The sequence below is a fragment of the Panulirus ornatus genome, chromosome 49 (assembly GCF_036320965.1).
Source record: "Panulirus ornatus isolate Po-2019 chromosome 49, ASM3632096v1, whole genome shotgun sequence".
In the NCBI taxonomy this organism is placed as follows: domain Eukaryota; kingdom Metazoa; phylum Arthropoda; class Malacostraca; order Decapoda; family Palinuridae; genus Panulirus; species Panulirus ornatus.
In genome coordinates this window covers 1,424,717-1,444,814 of record NC_092272.1, presented here as the reverse complement: position 1 = coordinate 1,444,814, position 20,098 = coordinate 1,424,717, and the positions used below count along the sequence as shown (strand labels likewise).

The 20,098-nt window shown below is 38.9% G+C and overlaps 2 protein-coding genes across 5 annotated transcripts in view; one reads left to right on the top strand and one right to left on the bottom strand.

Moving 5' to 3' along the window:
- LOC139764294 (uncharacterized) overlaps positions 1-10,593 on the top strand; it is a 99,207-nt gene extending 88,614 nt beyond the window's left edge. For 2 of the 3 annotated variants that reach the window (XR_011716342.1, XR_011716341.1), the window contains exons 7-8: positions 2,415-9,034; positions 9,548-10,593. Coding sequence is in view for 1 of the 3 variants with exons in the window: in XM_071690781.1 (XP_071546882.1) it covers positions 2,415-2,543 (129 nt within the window). In the remaining 2 variants the exon portion in view is untranslated. Of the gene's footprint in view, positions 1-2,414; positions 9,038-9,547 lie in introns of those variants that run through there. The other variant, XM_071690781.1, reaches the window with a different exon arrangement.
- The window catches only part of LOC139764296 (macrophage migration inhibitory factor-like), a 32,478-nt gene continuing 19,593 nt past the window's right edge, over positions 7,214-20,098 (bottom strand). Inside the window, exons 2-5 of one of the 2 annotated variants that reach the window (XM_071690782.1) lie at positions 19,773-19,896; positions 18,612-18,784; positions 18,203-18,260; positions 7,214-7,899 (exon numbers count right to left, since the gene is read on the bottom strand). In XM_071690782.1, coding sequence (XP_071546883.1) covers positions 7,834-7,899; positions 18,203-18,260; positions 18,612-18,784; positions 19,773-19,880 — 405 coding nt within the window. In that variant the 5' untranslated portion in view covers positions 19,881-19,896 and the 3' untranslated portion in view covers positions 7,214-7,833. The remainder of the gene's footprint in view (positions 7,900-18,202; positions 18,261-18,611; positions 18,785-19,772; positions 19,897-20,098) is intronic. The other variant, XM_071690783.1, reaches the window with a different exon arrangement.

Here is a 20,098-nt window from a genome sequence, read left to right as displayed (position 1 = left end):
TTATTCCGTCCACCTCTGACATATCCTATTTATTAATTTTTCCTCATTCATTCTCTCCATATGTCCAAACCATTTCAACACACCCTCTTCTGCTCTCTCAACCACACTCTTTTTATTTCCACACATCTCTTTTAGCCTTTCATTACTTACTCAATTAAACCACGTCACACCACATATTGTATTCGCACATTCGATTTCCAAGACATCCACCCTCCTCCATACAACCCTGCCGCAATCCCATGCCTCGCAACCATATAATATTGTTGGAACTACTATTCCTTCAAAAGTACCCATTTTTGCTCTCTGAGATAACTCTCTCTCTCTCTCTTTCCACCCATTCTTCATCAATCCCAGAACCTTCACCCCATGACTTGGTTCTGCTTTCATGGTGCCATTCACTGCTAAGTCCACTCCCACATATCTAAAACACCTTACTTCCTCCAATTTTTCTCCATTCAAATCCACATCCCAACTAACTTGTCCCACATCCCTGCTGAACCTAGTTACCTTGCTCTTATTCACATTTACTGTCAACTTTCTCCTTTCACACTTTTTTCTTTAAACTCAGTCTCCAACTTCTGCAGTTTCTCACTCGAATCAGCCACTAGTGCTGTATCATTGACGAACGACAACTGACTCACTTCCCAGGCCCTCTCCTCCCCAACAGACTGCATACTCACCCCTCTCCCTAACCACCCCAACCATAAACAAATTAAACAACCATGGGGACATGACACATCCCTGCTGCAAACCAGTCTTCACTAGGAACCACTTACTCTCTTCTCTTCCTACTTGTACACATGCCTTACACCCTTCATAAAATTCTCACTGCTTCTAGCAGCTTACCTCCCACAAAGCATCTCTATCAACCTTATCATATGCCTTCTTTAGATCTATAAATGCTATATACAGATCCATTCGTTTTTCTATGTATTTCACACACACGTTCTTCAAAGTAAACACTAGATCCATGTATCCTATACCACTTTTGAAACCACATTGCTCCTCCCGAATCTGATGCTCTGTACATGCATTTTCATTCAGTACTTTCCCATACAGTATTCCAGGAATACTCAACTTACTTATGCCTCTGTATTGTGAACACTTACCTTTATCCCCTTTGCCTTTGAAAAGTGCATTCCACCAGTGCACTTCACCATGATTCATACATATCAACATATACATACACATACACAGACATATACATATATACAAATTTACATATTCATACTTGCTTGCCTTCATTCCATTCCCAGCCCACCACCCTGCTTCAGCGAGGTAGCGCCAGAAAAACAGACAAAAAAGGCCACATTCATTCACACTCAATCTCTAGATGTCATGTGTAATGCATTGAAACCACAGCTCACTTCCTCTACCATGGTTCCGTTCACTGCCATGTCAACTCCCAGATATCTAAAACTCTTCACTTCCTCCATTATTCCTCCTTCCAAACTTATACCCCATCTAGCTTGTCCCTCAACCCTGCTAAACCTATTGACCTTACCTTATTCACATTTACTATCAACTTTCTCCTTTCACCCACTCTTCCAGACTCAGTCACCAACTTCTGCAGTTTCTCACTTTAATCTGCCAAAAGTGCTCTACCATCAGCAAACAACTGACTCACTTCCCAGGCCCTCTTGTCCCCCACAGTCTGCATACTCACTTGCCTCATCAACCCATCCTTAATACAAATTAAACAACCATGGGGACATCACACACCATTGCCACAGACCGACCTTCACTTCGAACCATTCACTCTCCTTTCTTCCTACCCGTACACAAGCCTTATATCTTGGATAAAAACTGCTTCAAGCAGCTTACCTCCCACATCAGATATTAAAGACTTTCCACAAAGCATCTCTTCTAAAACCACACTGCTCTTCTCCATATAATTTCCCAGGAATACTCAACAAAAATATGCCCCTGTAATTTTAACACACCTTTATCCCCTTTGCCTTTATACAATGGCACTATGCATGCATTCCAACAATCCTCAGGCACTTCACCATGATCCATACATACACTGAATATCCTTACCAACCAATCAACAACGCAGTCACTTCCTTTCGTAATGACTTCATTACAATCTGCATTTCACCTTACGCAAGGCTTTCACCACTCTCTCTCCACCAAACCACTTCCCATGACTCTCTCTTATTGCATACCACCACGACCAAAACACCCTACATCTGCGATCCTGTCATCAAACATATTTAACAATCCTTCAAAATACTCACTCCATCTCCTCACTTTGTCCCTACCTGTTATCGCTCCCACAGAATTACTTTTGCAGCTCTGTCAGTATCACTGTTTACAAATGGAACATGCTCCTCAGAGTCGACTTGTAGTATTGCTATTTGGATGGGACTCTACCCATATAAGTGTCCTTACATTTGATTTTTATCATTCAGTTGTCAAAGCTACCCAAGAAGAAGCCACGTGGTAAAAGGAAGATGAGGGGCCTCAATTCACAAATTGGCCATTATGAGGATGGAGTACAGGTGCTCTCAAAGAAGGATTTGGCCAGAATTAAAAGCTGAGAGTTTGGTTCACATAACATTTGAAAAGTGCTCTAGCATTCTCTGTTGAGAAAGGGATATCATCGTAGTGATTATGGTTCAAGATAAACTTTGAGCTTGCAAGTAAGTACAGTCGGCAGGTTGGTAGTGCTCATTTGAAAAGCCACTCAGTTTTGTCATGCTGTGGTAAGGTTTGTAATGAACGAAATACCACCATAATTATTTTTGTATGAGCAAAAAACTTGATGTATCTTGCATAATACAGTACCAGCATTCATAGAATCATTATATAGTTATACATAAAGCATGTTTGTACAATAAGTTATCGTACATATTACTTGTGGATAGTTTTAAGTTTGACGGTATTTACAATTATTTTATCCATAGGCTCTGAGACATAACAGTTGTAAAGGCAAGGTCACATTATTGGAAACACTTTTTATGGGTATTGTGAAAATTTTAATTTTATTTCTGAATATTAAAAAAAATCACAAAAGAATTACAATCTTCTCTAAGGTGCTGAAAGCATCTGCTATTGATGCCTTTACACTTCAGTACATGAACCAAAAAATTCTTGGGTACCTTGTCAAAGGTGCATTTTGAGTTATTACCTTGCAGAGTGTTTTAGGTCTTACATTGGTCTGAGGTTCCCTTTAAGTACAGTTTATTCTCGAGACATTCATGAAATACACAGTGTTTTTTACAGAAATGTACAGTGTTAATTTTTTTTTTTTTTTTTTTTTTTTTATACTTTGTCGCTGTCTCCCGCGTTTGCGAGGTAGCGCAAGGAAACAGACGAAAGAAATGGCCCAACCCCCCCCCATACACATGTACATACACACGTCCACACACACAAATATACATACCTACACAGCTTTCCATGGTTTACCCCAGACGCTTCACATGCCTTGCTTCAATCCACTGACAGCACGTCAACCCCTGTATACCACATGACACCAATTCACTCTATTTCTTGCCCTCCTTTCACCCTCCTGCATGTTCAGGCCCCGATCACACAAAATCTTTTTCACTCCATCTTTCCACCTCCAATTTGGTCTCCCTCTTCTCCTCGTTCCCTCCACCTCCGACACATATATCCTCTTGGTCAATCTCTCCTCACTCATTCTCTCCATGTGCCCAAACCATTTCAAAACACCCTCTTCTGCTCTCTCAACCACGCTCTTTTTATTTCCACACATCTCTCTTACCCTTACGTTACTTACTCGATCAAACCACCTCACACCACACATTGTCCTCAAACATCTCATTTCCAGCACATCCATCCTCCTGCGCACATCTCTATCCATAGCCCACGCCTCGCAACCATACAACATTGTTGGAACCACTATTCCCTCAAACATACCCATTTTTGCTTTCCGAGATAATGTTCTCGACTTCCACACATTTTTCAAGGCTCCCAAAATTTTCGCCCCCTCCCCCACCCTATGATCCACTTCCGCTTCCATGGTTCCATCCGCTGACAGATCCACTCCCAGATATCTAAAACACTTCACTTCCTCCAGTTTTTCTCCATTCAAACTCACCTCCCAATTGACTTGACCCTCACCCCTACTGTACCTAATAACCTTGCTCTTATTCACATTTACTCTCAACTTTCTTCTTCCACACACTTTACCAAACTCAGTCACCAGCTTCTGCAGTTTCTCACATGAATCAGCCACCAGCGCTGTATCATCAGCGAACAACAACTGACTCACTTCCCAAGCTCTCTCATCCCCAACAGACTTCATACTTGCCCCTCTTTCCAGGACTCTTGCATTTACCTCCCTTACAACCCCATCCATAAACAAATTAAACAACCATGGAGACATCACACACCCCTGCCGCAAACCTACATTCACTGAGAACCAATCACTTTCCTCTCTTCCTACACGTACACATGCCTTACATCCTCGATAAAAACTTTTCACTGCTTCTAACAACTTGCCTCCCACACCATATATTCTTAATACCTTCCACAGAGCATCTCTATCAACTCTATCATATGCCTTCTCCAGATCCATAAATGCTACATACAAATCCATTTGCTTTTCTAAGTATTTCTCACATACATTCTTCAAAGCAAACACCTGATCCACACATCCTCTACCACTTCTGAAACCGCACTGCTCTTCCCCAATCTGATGCTCTGTACATGCCTTCACCCTCTCAATCAATACCCTCCCATATAATTTACCAGGAATACTCAACAAACTTATACCTCTGTAATTTGAGCACTCACTCTTATCCCCTTTGCCTTTGTACAATGGCACTATGCACGCATTCCGCCAATCCTCAGGCACCTCACCATGAGTCATACATACATTAAATAACCTTACCAACCAGTCAACAATACAGTCACCCCCTTTCTTAATAAATTCCACTGCAATACCATCCAAACCTGCTGCCTTGCCGGCTTTCATCTTCCGCAAAGCTTTTACTACCTCTTCTCTGTTTACCAAATCATTTTCCCTAACCCTCTCACTTTGCACACCACCTCGACCAAAACACCCTATATCTGCCACTCTGTCATCAGACACATTCAACAAACCTTCAAAATACTCATTCCATCTCCTTCTCACATCACCGCTACTTGTTTTCACCTCCCCATTTACGCCCTTCACTGAAGTTCCCATTTGCTCCCTTGTCTTACGCACCCTATTTACCTCCTTACCAGTGTTAATATATACAAGAATTTACCATTACAACACTGCCTTCTTCCCTCAAACAGCTAAGCTATGAAATGCTCTTTCCATAACCTTTCTGCCTTTTAAGTCAGGTCTCTAACCTCCTCGAGAGCCCTGATTAATTTCAACATTTCCTCTTATTTTGCAGCCAATGTGACCTTTGATTGGGAACAGTTTGGCACTTGCAAAGAATTAAGTGCTGAGCATATTGAGATGGGATTTTATTGGGAGGATTTTAGTTCTGTAATATAGGTGCCAAGTGTATGTGGTTGCAAAGGTGACAATGAATGTTCTCAGCGATCTGTTATGTGTATTTTGCAACTTTGGTAGGGTTGTCCACTAGCAGCTGAGGCATAGGGTTGAGATGAATAGTTTATTGAGGATTCTTTATCGTTCAAATCTGGTAATAATTAATGTTTTAAGAGCATTGTTTGTTTGCTACTTTTGTGTTGTCTTTGGAGTAGTTTGTTTTATGTTAGGTCCATGATAGTTGGTGTTTTGTGGGGTGAGCGATTGGCCACTTAAGGTGACAGTAGGGTACAGGTTGGATTCATATCTGTCTGTGGTAAAGGAATGCAACTAAAGGTTTCTGTGAAGCAGACAGTCTGCTCTGGATGAGCCATTGTTCTGATTGTGTGATGCAAAATTGCATTTTCATTGTTGCTTCTGTGGTAGTAGAGCACTGTCCAATTGTAAGGTTATCTTCATTACGAAAAGGCCATCATACTATGGTATGCAGTGGATAGCGAGAGGGGAAGAAACTGAAGAGGGTTGGAGAAAAAAAAATCATCATTAAGGCACTCCATTACAGAGCTTGAAAGTTTTAGAGGTGAAGTGTATTCAAGTGACTGGTCTAGCAGCTGTCGCAAATTTGGCCAACCACTTTTTGTCACTGTTGTGGAAGGTGGTGTCTATTATCTTTTGTGTGGGGATGTGTTTGGGGACAGGATTGAATATTTTATCAGTTGTTACTAGTACTGTGTGGGAGGAGAGTTGTGGGCAGAAATGTGTATATGTATTTGTGATACTAATGCAGAACAATTGAGTAGGACTCCAATGCCTTCCACGTAGAAGTTGCAACTGCGACTTGCTGAATCTTTTGCATTGAATCAGCATTCGTAATGATGAAGTGACTGATATCTAGAGTGTGAGAATATGCAACTCACACATGTCTGGGAACTATAGTTTTGTAAGGGTGTCTGGTGGAGTGGTTTTCAAGACTTGACAAGCACTATCCTCTCAACTCAAAGTCTGCATTTTGCTAGTTTTGTGTTTGTTGTGGGAGAGTAGGTTTTCTGTTACACAGTTGTTGAAGCACGAGGCAGAATTGAGCTTTTTATTTCTGCTTCGGGGTTGGTGGTTGGTTATGAGGTGGGAAGTCTTGCATGTTTTTCAAAGAATTGTGAACTGAGCATGTATTTTATTTTGTTGGTTAGGTGTTGAATGTTATTTTTTTTTAATTAACCTGTGATGGTTTTGAGAGGTCTGTTTTTGGTTGGTGTATTACATTAGCTTTAGAGAGATTAGATGAGGAGGCAAGTTATCTTCTAATTAACTTCTGTTGCCTCATGATTCTGTGAAGTTCGTATCTCTTGCCTTCACTGACACATTCTCACAGGTCATTCCTATGTGATATCTCTCATGCAGGTCACCTCTGGTCTTCCCCTCTCAGGGGTTTCAACAATTCTTTTCTCATGATCCCCAAATCCTGGTTGGTTGGTTGTTTGGGCTTTAGCCCTATCAATTGTCAGGATCATTAAGGCTGTCAACGTAAACTACACCCACCAATTTAACTGAAAAATCTAAAAAATTCTAAGACCACATACACTCTCCTTATACACGTGGCCCATGTTTTATCCTGTCATGCATGGTGTTCCTCAGGGTTCTATTTTGTTGTATGATCTTTTTTATACATAAATTATCTTTCTCTAGTCTCAAACCTTAATCTTTCTTACACTGATGATGCACTTAATGGTTATAAGGGGAAATGACTATGGACTCAAATAAGGTTACTGGATATTTATGCAGAAGTGAGAAAAGCTAGCAAATCATTTGACATCAGCTGCAGTTTCTTACATGAACATGTCTTTGTCAGTCACTGTTTAATGGTTAAAGATATGATATGAAACAAAATGAAAGGCAAGGACCGTAAGGGGAAGCAAATTAAAGTAAAGAGGATAAATGCACTGTGGTACACACACCCGATGCGTGGGCAAGGGTGCAAGAGAACAGGAGGCATGATGCACTGCCCAGGAGGGCCTTGTGGCTGTCAAGAGTCTGCATGTTTTAATGTGTGTCATCTGTCAGAGGAGCATTAACTTATAACTTAATGATACTTGTGATAATATCAATTACAAGTTGCTTCCCATCATAAAGATAGAACATTATTCACTCTGAAGGTATCTTTAGATCCAAAAGAGCATTATTCACTCAAAATATAGCCTTAGGTCAATAAAACAATATGTATTAGTGTGGTAATGCAAATGAGAATAATCTAACCATATGTATATATGTGTGTGTGTATTTCATTATATAATTTATTCAAGAATACAGTATGTTACAATGACTTCTGCAAAGTGCTGTATCAACGCAGTTGAGAATCACAATCTTATCGTCCAAGTATTTCATGAAAAGTGGTTCCTTGATATCCAACCAATGATGTTGGCAAGTCCACAAATGTGAGGTACATCCTGAAACAAAAAGTGAAAATAACGGTCTTAAGTGAAAATATTGTTACATCAATAATATGAGCATCATACATGTAAAACTTCAAGAAACCACACAAAATTCATAAGTTGATAAAACAATAACATTTATGTTCTATAAAGCCTTACTTTATCCCACTATACACCAGTGACTACTGCAGTATTTCTATAAACACACAGACCTTAGCAAATTCTATAATAATCCTCAATCAATACAATGCTCACATACATTTCCCCCTCACTTCCTTTCTGCCGATTCAATTATCAAGTAATCCCTCCCACTTTATTCTGCTTGCTTAACTTTATTAGGTAAAATAGCAAAATCACCTTTTTCCACTATAAGGCACAGAGAGCTCAGGAGTGTTAAGTTACGGAAATGTAAACGAAGTGATATATACACATACAGATGAATTATTTTAAACAATAGAATGCTGGAATTCAAGAATGGTATTAGGGAAAATGCACCCAATTTTGCTGGAGTTGCGAAGACAGAACTTTAATATTAGAGATACACTCTCGCCTCTTATGTCCAGAGAGATACATGGTACAAGGAGAGAAAGAGATGACAGGAGAAGGACAACTGGCCCTCTTAATAATTTCAGGAAATATAAGAGGGCTAACCGTAGGAGAGAAGTGCACAACAGTGTGGTATATATATAATCTTCCACAGAATTTTTCAAAATCAGAGTAAATACACAATGATAACAATAAGGAAAGATCAGGATGTTAAATGAATCAGTAAAACCCACATTTCTCAAGAGATGGTAAAGTAAAAATAATGGGAAAAATCTACTTATAAAGAAGCTGACAGGGAGTTTGGTTTTTCACATAGACAAGTTCCTAGAAGTGTATCCAAGAAAATTTCCTGTGCCAGCATGTCAGTGGACACACTAGGATGATAGGGAATGATACAATATCATCACTTAGAAGCAAGGAAACTGAGAATATCCTAAATGGAAAGAGCAATCATGTAATGCTTCAGTTTAAGTTGTAAATGAGTATGTAAAAAAAAAGCAGAGAAAAGATCAGAATCAAAGAGGAGAAATAATTGTGGAAACTTTGAAGAACACAACACTTCCTATAGTAGTATAAACCAAGAATCGAGGCACTGTGGTGGAAGGTCCTATGAAGGTTAAAATGAAGCAAAGGGAGAATATACAGAGTGCTTCTATAAAAGATGTCAAAGAGCAAAAGAGCTTTGCAATGTACTGTAACAAAAATATAGGCAGCATTGCATACAGTCAGCATATATAAGGTACATGAAAACACAAGTTGTCTTAGGTCAAGCACACGGGTTCGAATCCTGATTGCAGCAGTCAGTCCACATACAACCTAGCTATTCATTCATCCATGGCAGTTGGTCAATAAAATGGGTACCTAGCTCAGATCAAGAAATGTATAAAGAGTTAATGAGAAGGCTTCGATTAGGGGTTCAGTTACCCATACTGTTTCAGCTAACACGGGATATAAATGTACAAGAAATGACAAACAAAGAAACTAGGCAAGGCGGAGGATTCAAAACTTTTTCATAAATTCAAAAGAAGAAAATTGTCAATAGAGCAACTAATCAGGCTAAGACTTTTGAGAGGCATTACAGAGGATCTTGTAAGGATATCCCAAACAAGTGAATAAGTTCAAAAAGTTTTTTCACAGTGGAAAACACTATAGCCCCAACTAACAAGATGCAAAGGGGAGAATGTACTACAAAGCAATGAAATATCCAGGAAAATTAACAATTAACAGCTTGCAGTTGGGACAATGGGACTCAATATGTAAAAAGTGAATATCTTTTATAAAAAGTATCTTTTATAAAAGAATGTAGGCAAGGAACATTAATCATTGTGAACAAGTTTGAAAGATTGCAGATACTGGAGCCTATTTAAGCATAACACATGCTGTGATTTCAATATTTCAATTTGCTGACTCGATATCCACAGTGATCACAGCCAAACCCATTATTAGGGCAAAGATTTGGGTACTACTGCAGCTTAATTTCTCTAATTAATGATTAAAAATACTAAGAACATCTTGAAATTATTCAATGCACCTAGATCACATGGTAGTTGTAGGAAGAGGATTTGGAGAGAATTTTTAAATCATCTTACAAGGTTAGGCAGACAGCTTAAGTTACATAAACATGGGTTACACTTGGTTGCTTGGTCTAGGCTAGGCTAGATTAGACTCATTTCACTGTTTTACCCCACAATTTCCCTCCACTTCAAAGCCCTACCCACTTTGTAAGAGCATGGTAAAACTTTTTTTTCTTATTATTTAACCAATATAGTTTCCCTGATCATAGCCAGCACTGAAAAACTCAAAAAATTACCTATAACAAAGCTTACGAATATAAACGGAAATTTTACCAAAACCTGCCAAAATAAACATCGTCACCTACATTAATATTAAATGTACCATAAGAAATTAATGGTAGTAATTACTTAGTACTGTACTCTTGTTCGATGTGTTTTTCAGATGCAACAAATATATAACTATTATAGGATTTTGTGTATTACATTAACATTTTACTTTAATTTTCTTTTCATGTTACATTTTTCTATTTCATCTATTTGTATGTATGCTTTGTTTCTTAGAGAAAAATGTCATTGGTAAAGGTCACTTATGAAAATTAAATATTTGTTAATTCTGTATTTTATGAATTTTTATAACAATTCAAATAAATTAAACATTTCTATAACTTGTTTCTTTCTCATCAAAAAACAATAACTGAACACTTTTAAAGTGATTGCAAATTTCAAAGTATTATTATTATTATTATTATTATTATTATTATTATTATTAAGTTTGTTGAGTATTCCTGGTAAATTATATGGGAGGGTATTGATTGAGAGGGTGAAGGCATGTACAGAGTGTCAGACTGGGGAAGAGCAGTGTGGTTTCAGAAGTGGTAGAGGATGTGTGGATCAGGTGTTTGCTTTGAAGAATGTATGTGAGAAATACTTAGAAAAGCAAATGGATTTGTATGTAGCATTTATGGATCTGGAGAAGGCATATGATAGAGTTGATAGAGATGCTCTGTGGAGGGTATTAAGAATATATGGTGTGGGAGGCAACTTGTTAGAAGCAGTGAAAAGTTTTTATCGAGGATGTAAGGCATGTGTACGTGTAGGAAGAGAGGAAAGTGATTGGTTCTCAGTGAATGTAGAATTGCGGCAGGGGTGTGTGATGTCTCCATGGTTGTTTAATTTGTTTATGGATGGGGTTGTTAGGGAGGTGAATGCAAGAGTTTTGGAAAGAGGGGCAAGTATGAAGTCTGTTGGGGATGAGAGAGCTTGGGAAGTGAGTCAGTTGTTGTTCGCTGATGATACAGCGCTGGTGGCTGATTCATGTGAGAAACTGCAGAAGCTGGTGACTGAGTTTGGTAAAGTGTGTGAAAGAAGAAAGTTAAGAGTAAATGTGAATAAGAGCAAGGTTATTAGGAACAGTAGGGTTGAGGGTCAAGTCAATTGGGAGGTAAGTTTGAATGGAGAAAAACTGGAGGAAGTAAAGTGTTTTAGATATCTGGGAGTGGATCTGGCAGCGGATGGAACCATGGAAGTGGAAGTGGATCATAGGGTGGGGGAGGGGGCGAAAATCCTGGGAGCCTTGAAGAATGTGTGGAAGTCGAGAACATTATCTCGGAAAGCAAAAATGGGTATGTTTGAAGGAATAGTGGTTCCAACAATGTTGTATGGTTGCGAGGCGTGGGCTATGGATAGAGTTGTGCGCAGGAGGATGGATGTGCTGGAAATGAGATGTTTGAGGACAATGTGTGGTGTGAGGTGGTTTGATCGAGTAAGTAACGTAAGGGTTAGAGAGATGTGTGGAAATAAAAAGAGCGTGGTTGAGAGAGCGGAGGAGGGTGTTTTGAGATGGTTTGGGCACATGGAGACAATGAGTGAGGAAAGATTGACCAAGAGGATATATGTGTTGGAGGTGGAGGGAACAAGGAGAAGTGGGAGACCAAATTGGAGGTGGAAAGATGGAGTGAAAAAGATTTTGTGTGATCGGGGCCTGAACATGCAGGAGGGTGAAAGGAGGGCAAGGAATAGAGTGAATTGGATCGATGTGGTATACCGGGGTTGACGTGCTGTCAGTGGATTGAATCAGGGCATGTGAGGCGTCTGGGGTAAACCATGGAAAGCTGTGTAGGTATGTATATTTGCGTGTGTGGACGTATGTATATACATGTGTATGGGGGTGGGTTGGGCCATTTCTTTCGTCTGTTTCCTTGCGCTACCTCGCAAACGCGGGAGACAGCGACAAAGCAAAAAAAAAAAAAAAATTATTATTATTATTATTATTATTATTATTATTATTATTATTATTATTATCATTATTATACTTAATCGCCGTCTCGTGCATCAGCAAGGTAACACAAGGAAACAGATGAGGAATGGCCCCAACCCACCCACATACACATGTATATACATAAACGCCCACACACGCACATATACATACACACATTTCGACATAAACATACAAAGACATATACATATATACACATGTACACACCCACACTTGCCGCCTTCTTCCATTCCCGTTGCCACCCAGCCACACATGACATAGCACATACACACACACACACACACACACACACACACACACACACACACACACCCAGTGAGGTAGCAGCAAGAAAAGACAAAAAAGGCCACATTCATTCACACTCAGTGTCTAGCTGTCGTGTGTAATTCACCGAAACCACAGCTCCCTTTCCACATCCAGGCCCTACAGACCTTTCCATGGTTTACCCCAGACACTTCACATGCCCTGGTTCAATCCATTGACAGCACATCAACCCCAGTATACCACATCATTCCAATTCACTCTATTCCTTGCACTCCTTTCACCCTCTTGTAAGTTCAGGCCCCAGTCGCACAAAATATTTTTCATTCCATCCTTCCACCTTCAATTTGGTCTCTCACTTCTCCTTCTTCCCTCCATCTCTAACACATATATCCTCTTTGTCAATCTTTCCACACTCACTCTCTCCATATGTCCAAACCATTTCAACACAACCTCCTCTGCATTCAACCACTCTTTTTATTACCACACATCTCTCTTACCCTTTCATTACTTACTCGATCAAACCACCTCACACCACATATTGTCCTCAAACATTTCATTTCCTCCGCACAACCTTATCTATAGCCCATGCCTCGCAACCATATAACATTGTTGGAACCACTATTCCTTCAAACATACCCATTTTTACTCTCCAAGATAACATTCTTCCCTTCCACACATTCTTCATCACTCCCAGAACCTTCATCCCTTCCCCCACTCTGTGACTCACTTCCATGGTTCCATCTGCTGCTAAGCCCACTCCCAGATATCTAAAACACTTCACTTCCTCCAGTTTTCTCCACTCAAACTTACCTCCCAACTAACTTGTCCCTCAACCCTACTGAACCTAATATTAACCTTGCTCTTATTCACATTTACTCAGCTTTCTCCTTTCACACACATTACCAAACTCAGTCACCAACTTCTGCAGTATCTCACCCGAATCAGCCACCAGTGCTGTATCATCAGCGAACAGCAACTGACTCACTTCCCAAGCCCTCTCATCCACAACAGACTGCATACTTGCCCCTCCCTCTAAAACTCTTCCATTCACCTCCCTAACCACCTCAGCCATAAGCAAATTAAACAACCATAGAGACATCATGCACCCCTGCCACAAACCGACATTCACTGGGAACCAATCACTTTCCTCTCTTCCTACTCGAACACATGCCTTACACCCCTGGTAAAAATGTTTCACTGCTTTTAGCAACTTACCTCGCACACCATATACTCTTAAAACCTTCCACAAAGTATCTCTATCAACCCTATCATATGCCTTCTCTAAATCCATAATGCTAAATACAAATCCATCCATTTTTTTAAGTATATCTCACATACATTCTTCAAAGCAGACACCTGATCCACACATCCTCTACCACTTCTGAAACCACAAAAAGCTCTTTCCCAATCTGATGCTCTGTACATGCCTTTACCCTCTCAATCAATACCCTCCCATATAATTTCCCAGGAATATTTGACAAACTTATGCCTCTGTAATTTAAACACTCATCTTTATCCCCTTTGCCTTTGTACAATGGTACTATGAATGCATTCTGCCAATCCTCAGGCACTTCATCATGATCCATACATACACTGAATATCCTTACCAACCAATCCACAACACAGTCATCCCCTTTTTTAATAAATTCCACTGCAATACCATCCAAACCTTGAGATGATAGCCTAGCCAGCTTTCATCTTCTGCAAAGCTTTCACTACATAATTAATAAAGGCAGTTTGAGTTTACAATATGATATGATCAGGATTTGTTTCATTCATATATATCCATTTCAGACTCACCTTTTTCCTAATGACAAGTGAAAGGCTCTAATGAATGTTGGTATACAGTACATTAAATAATTTATTTTTGGGGGGGCAGTGGTAAAGATGGAGGAAGAGGTAAGGGGATGAAACATCTTGTTTGCGTAGGTCTAAGCCTGTGTCTCAGTAAAATTAGAATTAATACAATAACACTTTATCATAACTATCCCATTCTTCCCCACTTTTATTAGTCTGTTAATGGATTGAACCAGGGCATGTTAAGCGTCTGGGGTAAACCATGGAAAGTTTTGTGGGGCCTGGATGTGGAAAGGGAGCTGTGGTTTCAGTGCATTATACAAGACAGCTAGAGACTGAGTATGAACGAATGTGGCCTTTATTGTCTTTTCCTAGCACTACCTCGCGCACATGCGGGGGGAGGGGGTTTTCATTTCATGTGTGGCGGGGTGGCGATGGGAATGAATAAGGGCAGACAGTATGAATTATGTACATGTGTATATATGTATTTGTCTGTGTATATATATATGTATATGTTGAGATGTATAGGTATGTATATGTGCGTGTGTGGACGTGTATGTATATACAGGTGTATGTGGGCGGGTTGGGCCATTCTTTTGTCTGTTTCCTTGCACTACCTTGCTAATGAGGGAGACAGCAACAAAGTATAATAAATAAATGAATAGTTTTTTTTTTTTTTTTTTTCATACTATTCGCCATTTCCCGCGATAGCGAGGTAGCGTTAAGAACAGAGGACTGGGCCTTTGAGGGAATACCCTCACCTGGCCCCCTTCTCTGTTCCATCTTTTGGAAAATTAAAAAAAAAGTTATAAAGGATTAACTATATATTGTAATCATAAAATTGAAAGCTTAAATGAAATTTAACATACATTAGAAAATGAATGAAATGGTAATGGTTAGGCTCACCAGATGTTGCAGTTAGTGAGATATGAAGTTCGTGTTTTTTTTTACAGACGTCTTTTCAACACCACACTGTCTCTGGACCCCTTTCCCTAGTTTTCGCAACTATTAAATTTCCATCCATACATATGTTAAAAGGCCACTATGATGTCACAAACACCTGCCTTACACCCACATGTTTACCAAAACTTTTGCTCAATTGTCATCCACCTTTACAAATGCATTGCTACTCAACAAAAGGATTTCACACCATTCAACAGTTGTCCCCTACCTCGCATATCCTCAACACATCCCATAAAAAATGCCACTTGACTATGTCACATGCTTTCTCCACATCTATATGGGATGAATAGAGCTTCTTACCTTTCGCACAATACTTTTCTTCAGCCATTTTCACCACAAAAATCTGATCCATACATCCCCTACCTTTCCTAAAACCTCCTTGCTCCTTACTTATTCTGCATTCAGTAACTTCCATCACTCTATCAATCAATATTCTAGCATACACTTTTCTGGGTATACTTAATAAACTTATTCCCCTATAACTGCTATATATATATATATATATATATCCTTAGCACCTTTTCTTTTGAATAAAGGAACAATAATAATTTTCCCTCAATCCTTAGGCACATCTTTCTCTTTCCAAGCTAAGTTACATATCAAATGTATCCACTCTATCACACTTTCTCCTCTATAATTCAGCATTTCAGCCATAATCACATCCACTCCAGGTGCCTTTCCTACCTTCAGCCTCATTATCACCCTTTTAACCTCCCTTCTTGCTTTTAACCCCACACTCATCAGTTCTTCAAAATACTCCTTCCATCGTTGTTTCACTTCCTCCTTTTGATTCCTTATTTCTCACATTAACATTTCCACTCTTACATCCACCTTCTTTCCTTTTTCATCCCCTTCTAGTAAAATTCCTTATTTTCCCTGAACTTTTCACTCAACTTTCTTCCAAAATGTTATGAATAGGGTGAACTGGGTTCTGCCAAACCAAGATGAAGTAATATTTTATTTCTTTTTTATTATCCTTAGTTGCTGTCTCCCACGTTAGAGAGGTAGCGCAAGGAAACAGACAAAAGAAACGGCCCAACCCACCCACATAAACATGTACATACATAACTGCCCACACATGCACACATACATACCTATACATTTCAACGTATGAATACATATACATACACAGACATATACATATATACACATGTACATATCCATACTTGCTGCCTTCATCCATTCCCGTTGCCACCCCACTACACATGAAATGGCACCCCCCCTCTCCCCGCATGTAACTGATGCTGTTCTGTTTAATGAATCGGAAGTTTGAAAAAAGTTTTTCTTTTGATGCTGGGACACTTAAAAAATGTGAGAATGCTAAAAAATAAATGCTTCTCAAAAAATGTGGCTGCTATGAATTCTTTCAGTGTTAGTACACTGACACACAGACATGTCTCCATAGTTGTTTAATTTGTTTATGGATGGGGTTATTAGGGAGGTGAATGCAAGTTTTGGAAAGAGGGGCAAGTATGCAGTCTGTTGTGGATGAGAGAGCTTGGGAAGTGAGTCAGTTGTTGTTCCCTGATGAGGCATATAATTTCCCAGGAATACTCAACAAACTTATACCTCTGTAATTTGAACATTCACCTTTTTCCCCTTTGCCTTTGTACAATGGCACTATGCATGCATTCCGCCAATCCTCAGGCACTTCGCCATGAACCATACATACACTGAATATACTTACCAACCAATCAACAAAGAACATTAAGGTTCAAGGTCAAAATATTTTTCAAATGAAAAACAAAAGTGATGGTGTGCTTATGTAGTTCTGGCATATCAAAATACTAGATGGTGAAAAATTAAAAGACTTACACTAACAACAAGAGTTGTTGGCATATCAAAATATTAGATGGAAAATAATTAAAAAAGATATGTTGGTGTGAGGTGGTAAGTAATTAAAGAAAGGGTAAGAGGAAGGTGTGGTAATAAAACGTGTGATTGAGACAGCTAAACCAAGTGTGCTGAATTGGTTTGAACACATGGGGAGAATGAATGAAGAAAGGGTGACAAAGAGAACATATGTGTCAGAAGTGAAGGGAACAAGAACAATATGTGAGAAATACTTAGAAAAACAGATGGATTTGTATGTAGCATTTATGGATCTGAAGAAGGCATATGATAGGGTTGACAGAAATGCTTTGTGGAAGGTATTAAGAGTATATGGTGTGGGAGGTAAGTTACCAGAGAGTGAAAAGTCTTTATCAAGGATGTAAGGCATGTGTATGAGTAGGAAGACAGGAAAGTGATTGGTTTCCAGTGAATGCGGTTTGTGGCAGAGGTGTGTGATGTCTCCATGGTTGTTTAATTTGTTTATGGATGGGGTGGTCAGGGAGGTGAATGCAAGAGCTTTGGAGAGAGGGGCAAGTATACAGTCTGTTGTGGATGAGAGGGCTTAGGAAGTGAGTCAGTTGTTGTTCCTTGGTGATGCATATAATTTCCCAGGAATACTCAACAAACTTATACCTCTGTAATTTGAACATTCACCTTTATCCCCTTTGCCTTAGTACAATGGCACTATGCATGCATTCCGCCAATCCTTAGGCACTTCGCCATGAACCATACATACAGTGAATATACTTACCAACCAATCAACAACACAGTCACCCCCTTTTTTTTATAAATTTCACTGCAATACCATCCAAACCCACTGCCTTGCCAGCTTTCATCTTCCTTAAAGCTTTCGCTACCTCTTCTCTGTTTACCAAACCATTCTCCCTGACCCTCTCACTTCGCACACCACCTCGACCAAAACACCCTATATCTGCAACTATATCATCAAACACATTCAACAAACCTTCAAAAGACTCACTCCATCTCCTCACTTCACCACTCTTGTCATTCACCACTATTTTTACTATTATTACAAATTATGAAAGAACAAAGAAAACATTAGAGACAAAATGAAATAACAGGAAATACTTGTAAACAAGAATAGAAAAAGTAATGGAATATTTACGTTCTGTTTCTCTCTCTCTCTCTCTCTGAATAGCTTCTGAGAAGGATGTGTTACAATGCTGTTGGGTAAAATGTATAAAGTTAATATATACACATCTCAGTCCTATCAAATACTTAAGTTATTAAATTTAGGCCAGTATACTTGCCTAAGATTTGTTAAGTAAAATAAAGTATAGAGAGATCAATGTATTATGAGTAAATTGTTTTTTATATTCACAGATAGCACAAATTCATTTTTGCTATTGTAAACATATTCTTACAGCTTTTTTACCACTGTTTGGTATTTGACCAGTGTGGGAACAAGAAAGAATATATATATCAAGCAGCCATCAGCTGTCAGATGTTAGTCAGATGGTAAGGGAATCTGAGTCTTGCCCTCTGCTAAAAGATCTATGTATGACCATTCCTACCTGTCACTTGGAATCCCAAGATTTTTCTCCATAAATTCGTATATTTTTGCAGCATGAGCCTTGTTTTCTTCTACACCTAATTCACCAATGCAGTGGAGAACAGCCAGGGCACACGGTTCAGTGCTGCCACCAAAAGTCATCAACTGATCTGGGACCACTCGTACACAACAATACTGTAATAAGACAATTCATCAACACTGCAGAAGGCTAGTGTCTTGTAATACACTGAAATATCACTTCAAAAACCCAGTTTTCTACCTACTTAGAAAAGTAAACTTCAAAATGACAAACTCAAGTTACTCAGTCAATCTAAAGTTTAAAGTATATCGTAAACTGGACCAGTAACTGAGAAAGAATGATGGCAGATAATGTCAGAAAAAGTGTGTGTAAAACATTTATGAACCAGTGAAAAGCACAACAACTGAATATCATTTGGCTGAACAAAGAGTTTACAGCAGTAATGGATGAATGAATACTACATAATGAAATGCAACTTACTGAAAGGACAAAGTCTTACGATAAATGTAGGATTGTGTGAGTGGATCAAGTTTGAATTTCTGTTTGAAGTAATGTGGATCTCAGTAACAAACACAATTACAAGTACATCAAAAAATGAATATGTTTTGTGTGTCAATGACAACAGGTAGTGTGATATACAAGAGGGGATGTTACAAAATGAATGATGAATGCTAACAAAAGCAAGGAGATGGTCTTTATGAAAAGGGAGGCACCATTATTTCAGAGGATAAGATCCCGCAGAAAGTTACCATATCAAAACACTAACAGTATGAAAAATAAAGCTTGTAATATTCTCATGGGGAACATCCATCAAAATTTCAGGCTTTCATTCAACCAATCAATACCTGAAATTACTTAAATTTACTTTATTTGCTATTTCAAGAAATCAGATGTCAAAGTCAAATGTGGCTACAGGTTTTCTCTAACTCAAAAACATTAATATAGGTTACTCATAAGTAGTAGGGCTTGATATACCAACAGCACCTCATAGAGTAACATTCATTTTCATTCATTCAAGGGTGATCTTAGAGCAAAAATTATAAGCCACAGCACCCGTCCGCATTCAGCGTCAATCTACTGTGGAACACACGGAATGACATTTCTACCCCACTTATAAAGGAGACATTAAATAAGAGCACCTACCTGTTCAGACTTCGAAACAGTAGCACTAAACACCTTACTAAGCTCTAACAGCAATGTTGGGGTTACTTTGTCTTTGGGAACATTGGTTGCAATCTCCAGTGAAGGCATTGTTAGTCCTGTAAATCTAAAACAGAAATGCCAATGTTAGCCTTAAATTCTAGCATACCATTTATAAATGCAATTAAACTGATTTGTCTTTGCATCACAAGATAATTTAAAGTAGGAACACCAACATTTGCATATGAAGCCAAGTGAGATCTGTATCCTTTTGTTATGAGATAATATAACAGATCTGGAAGATTAATCTACCTATCTATATCTCAGGT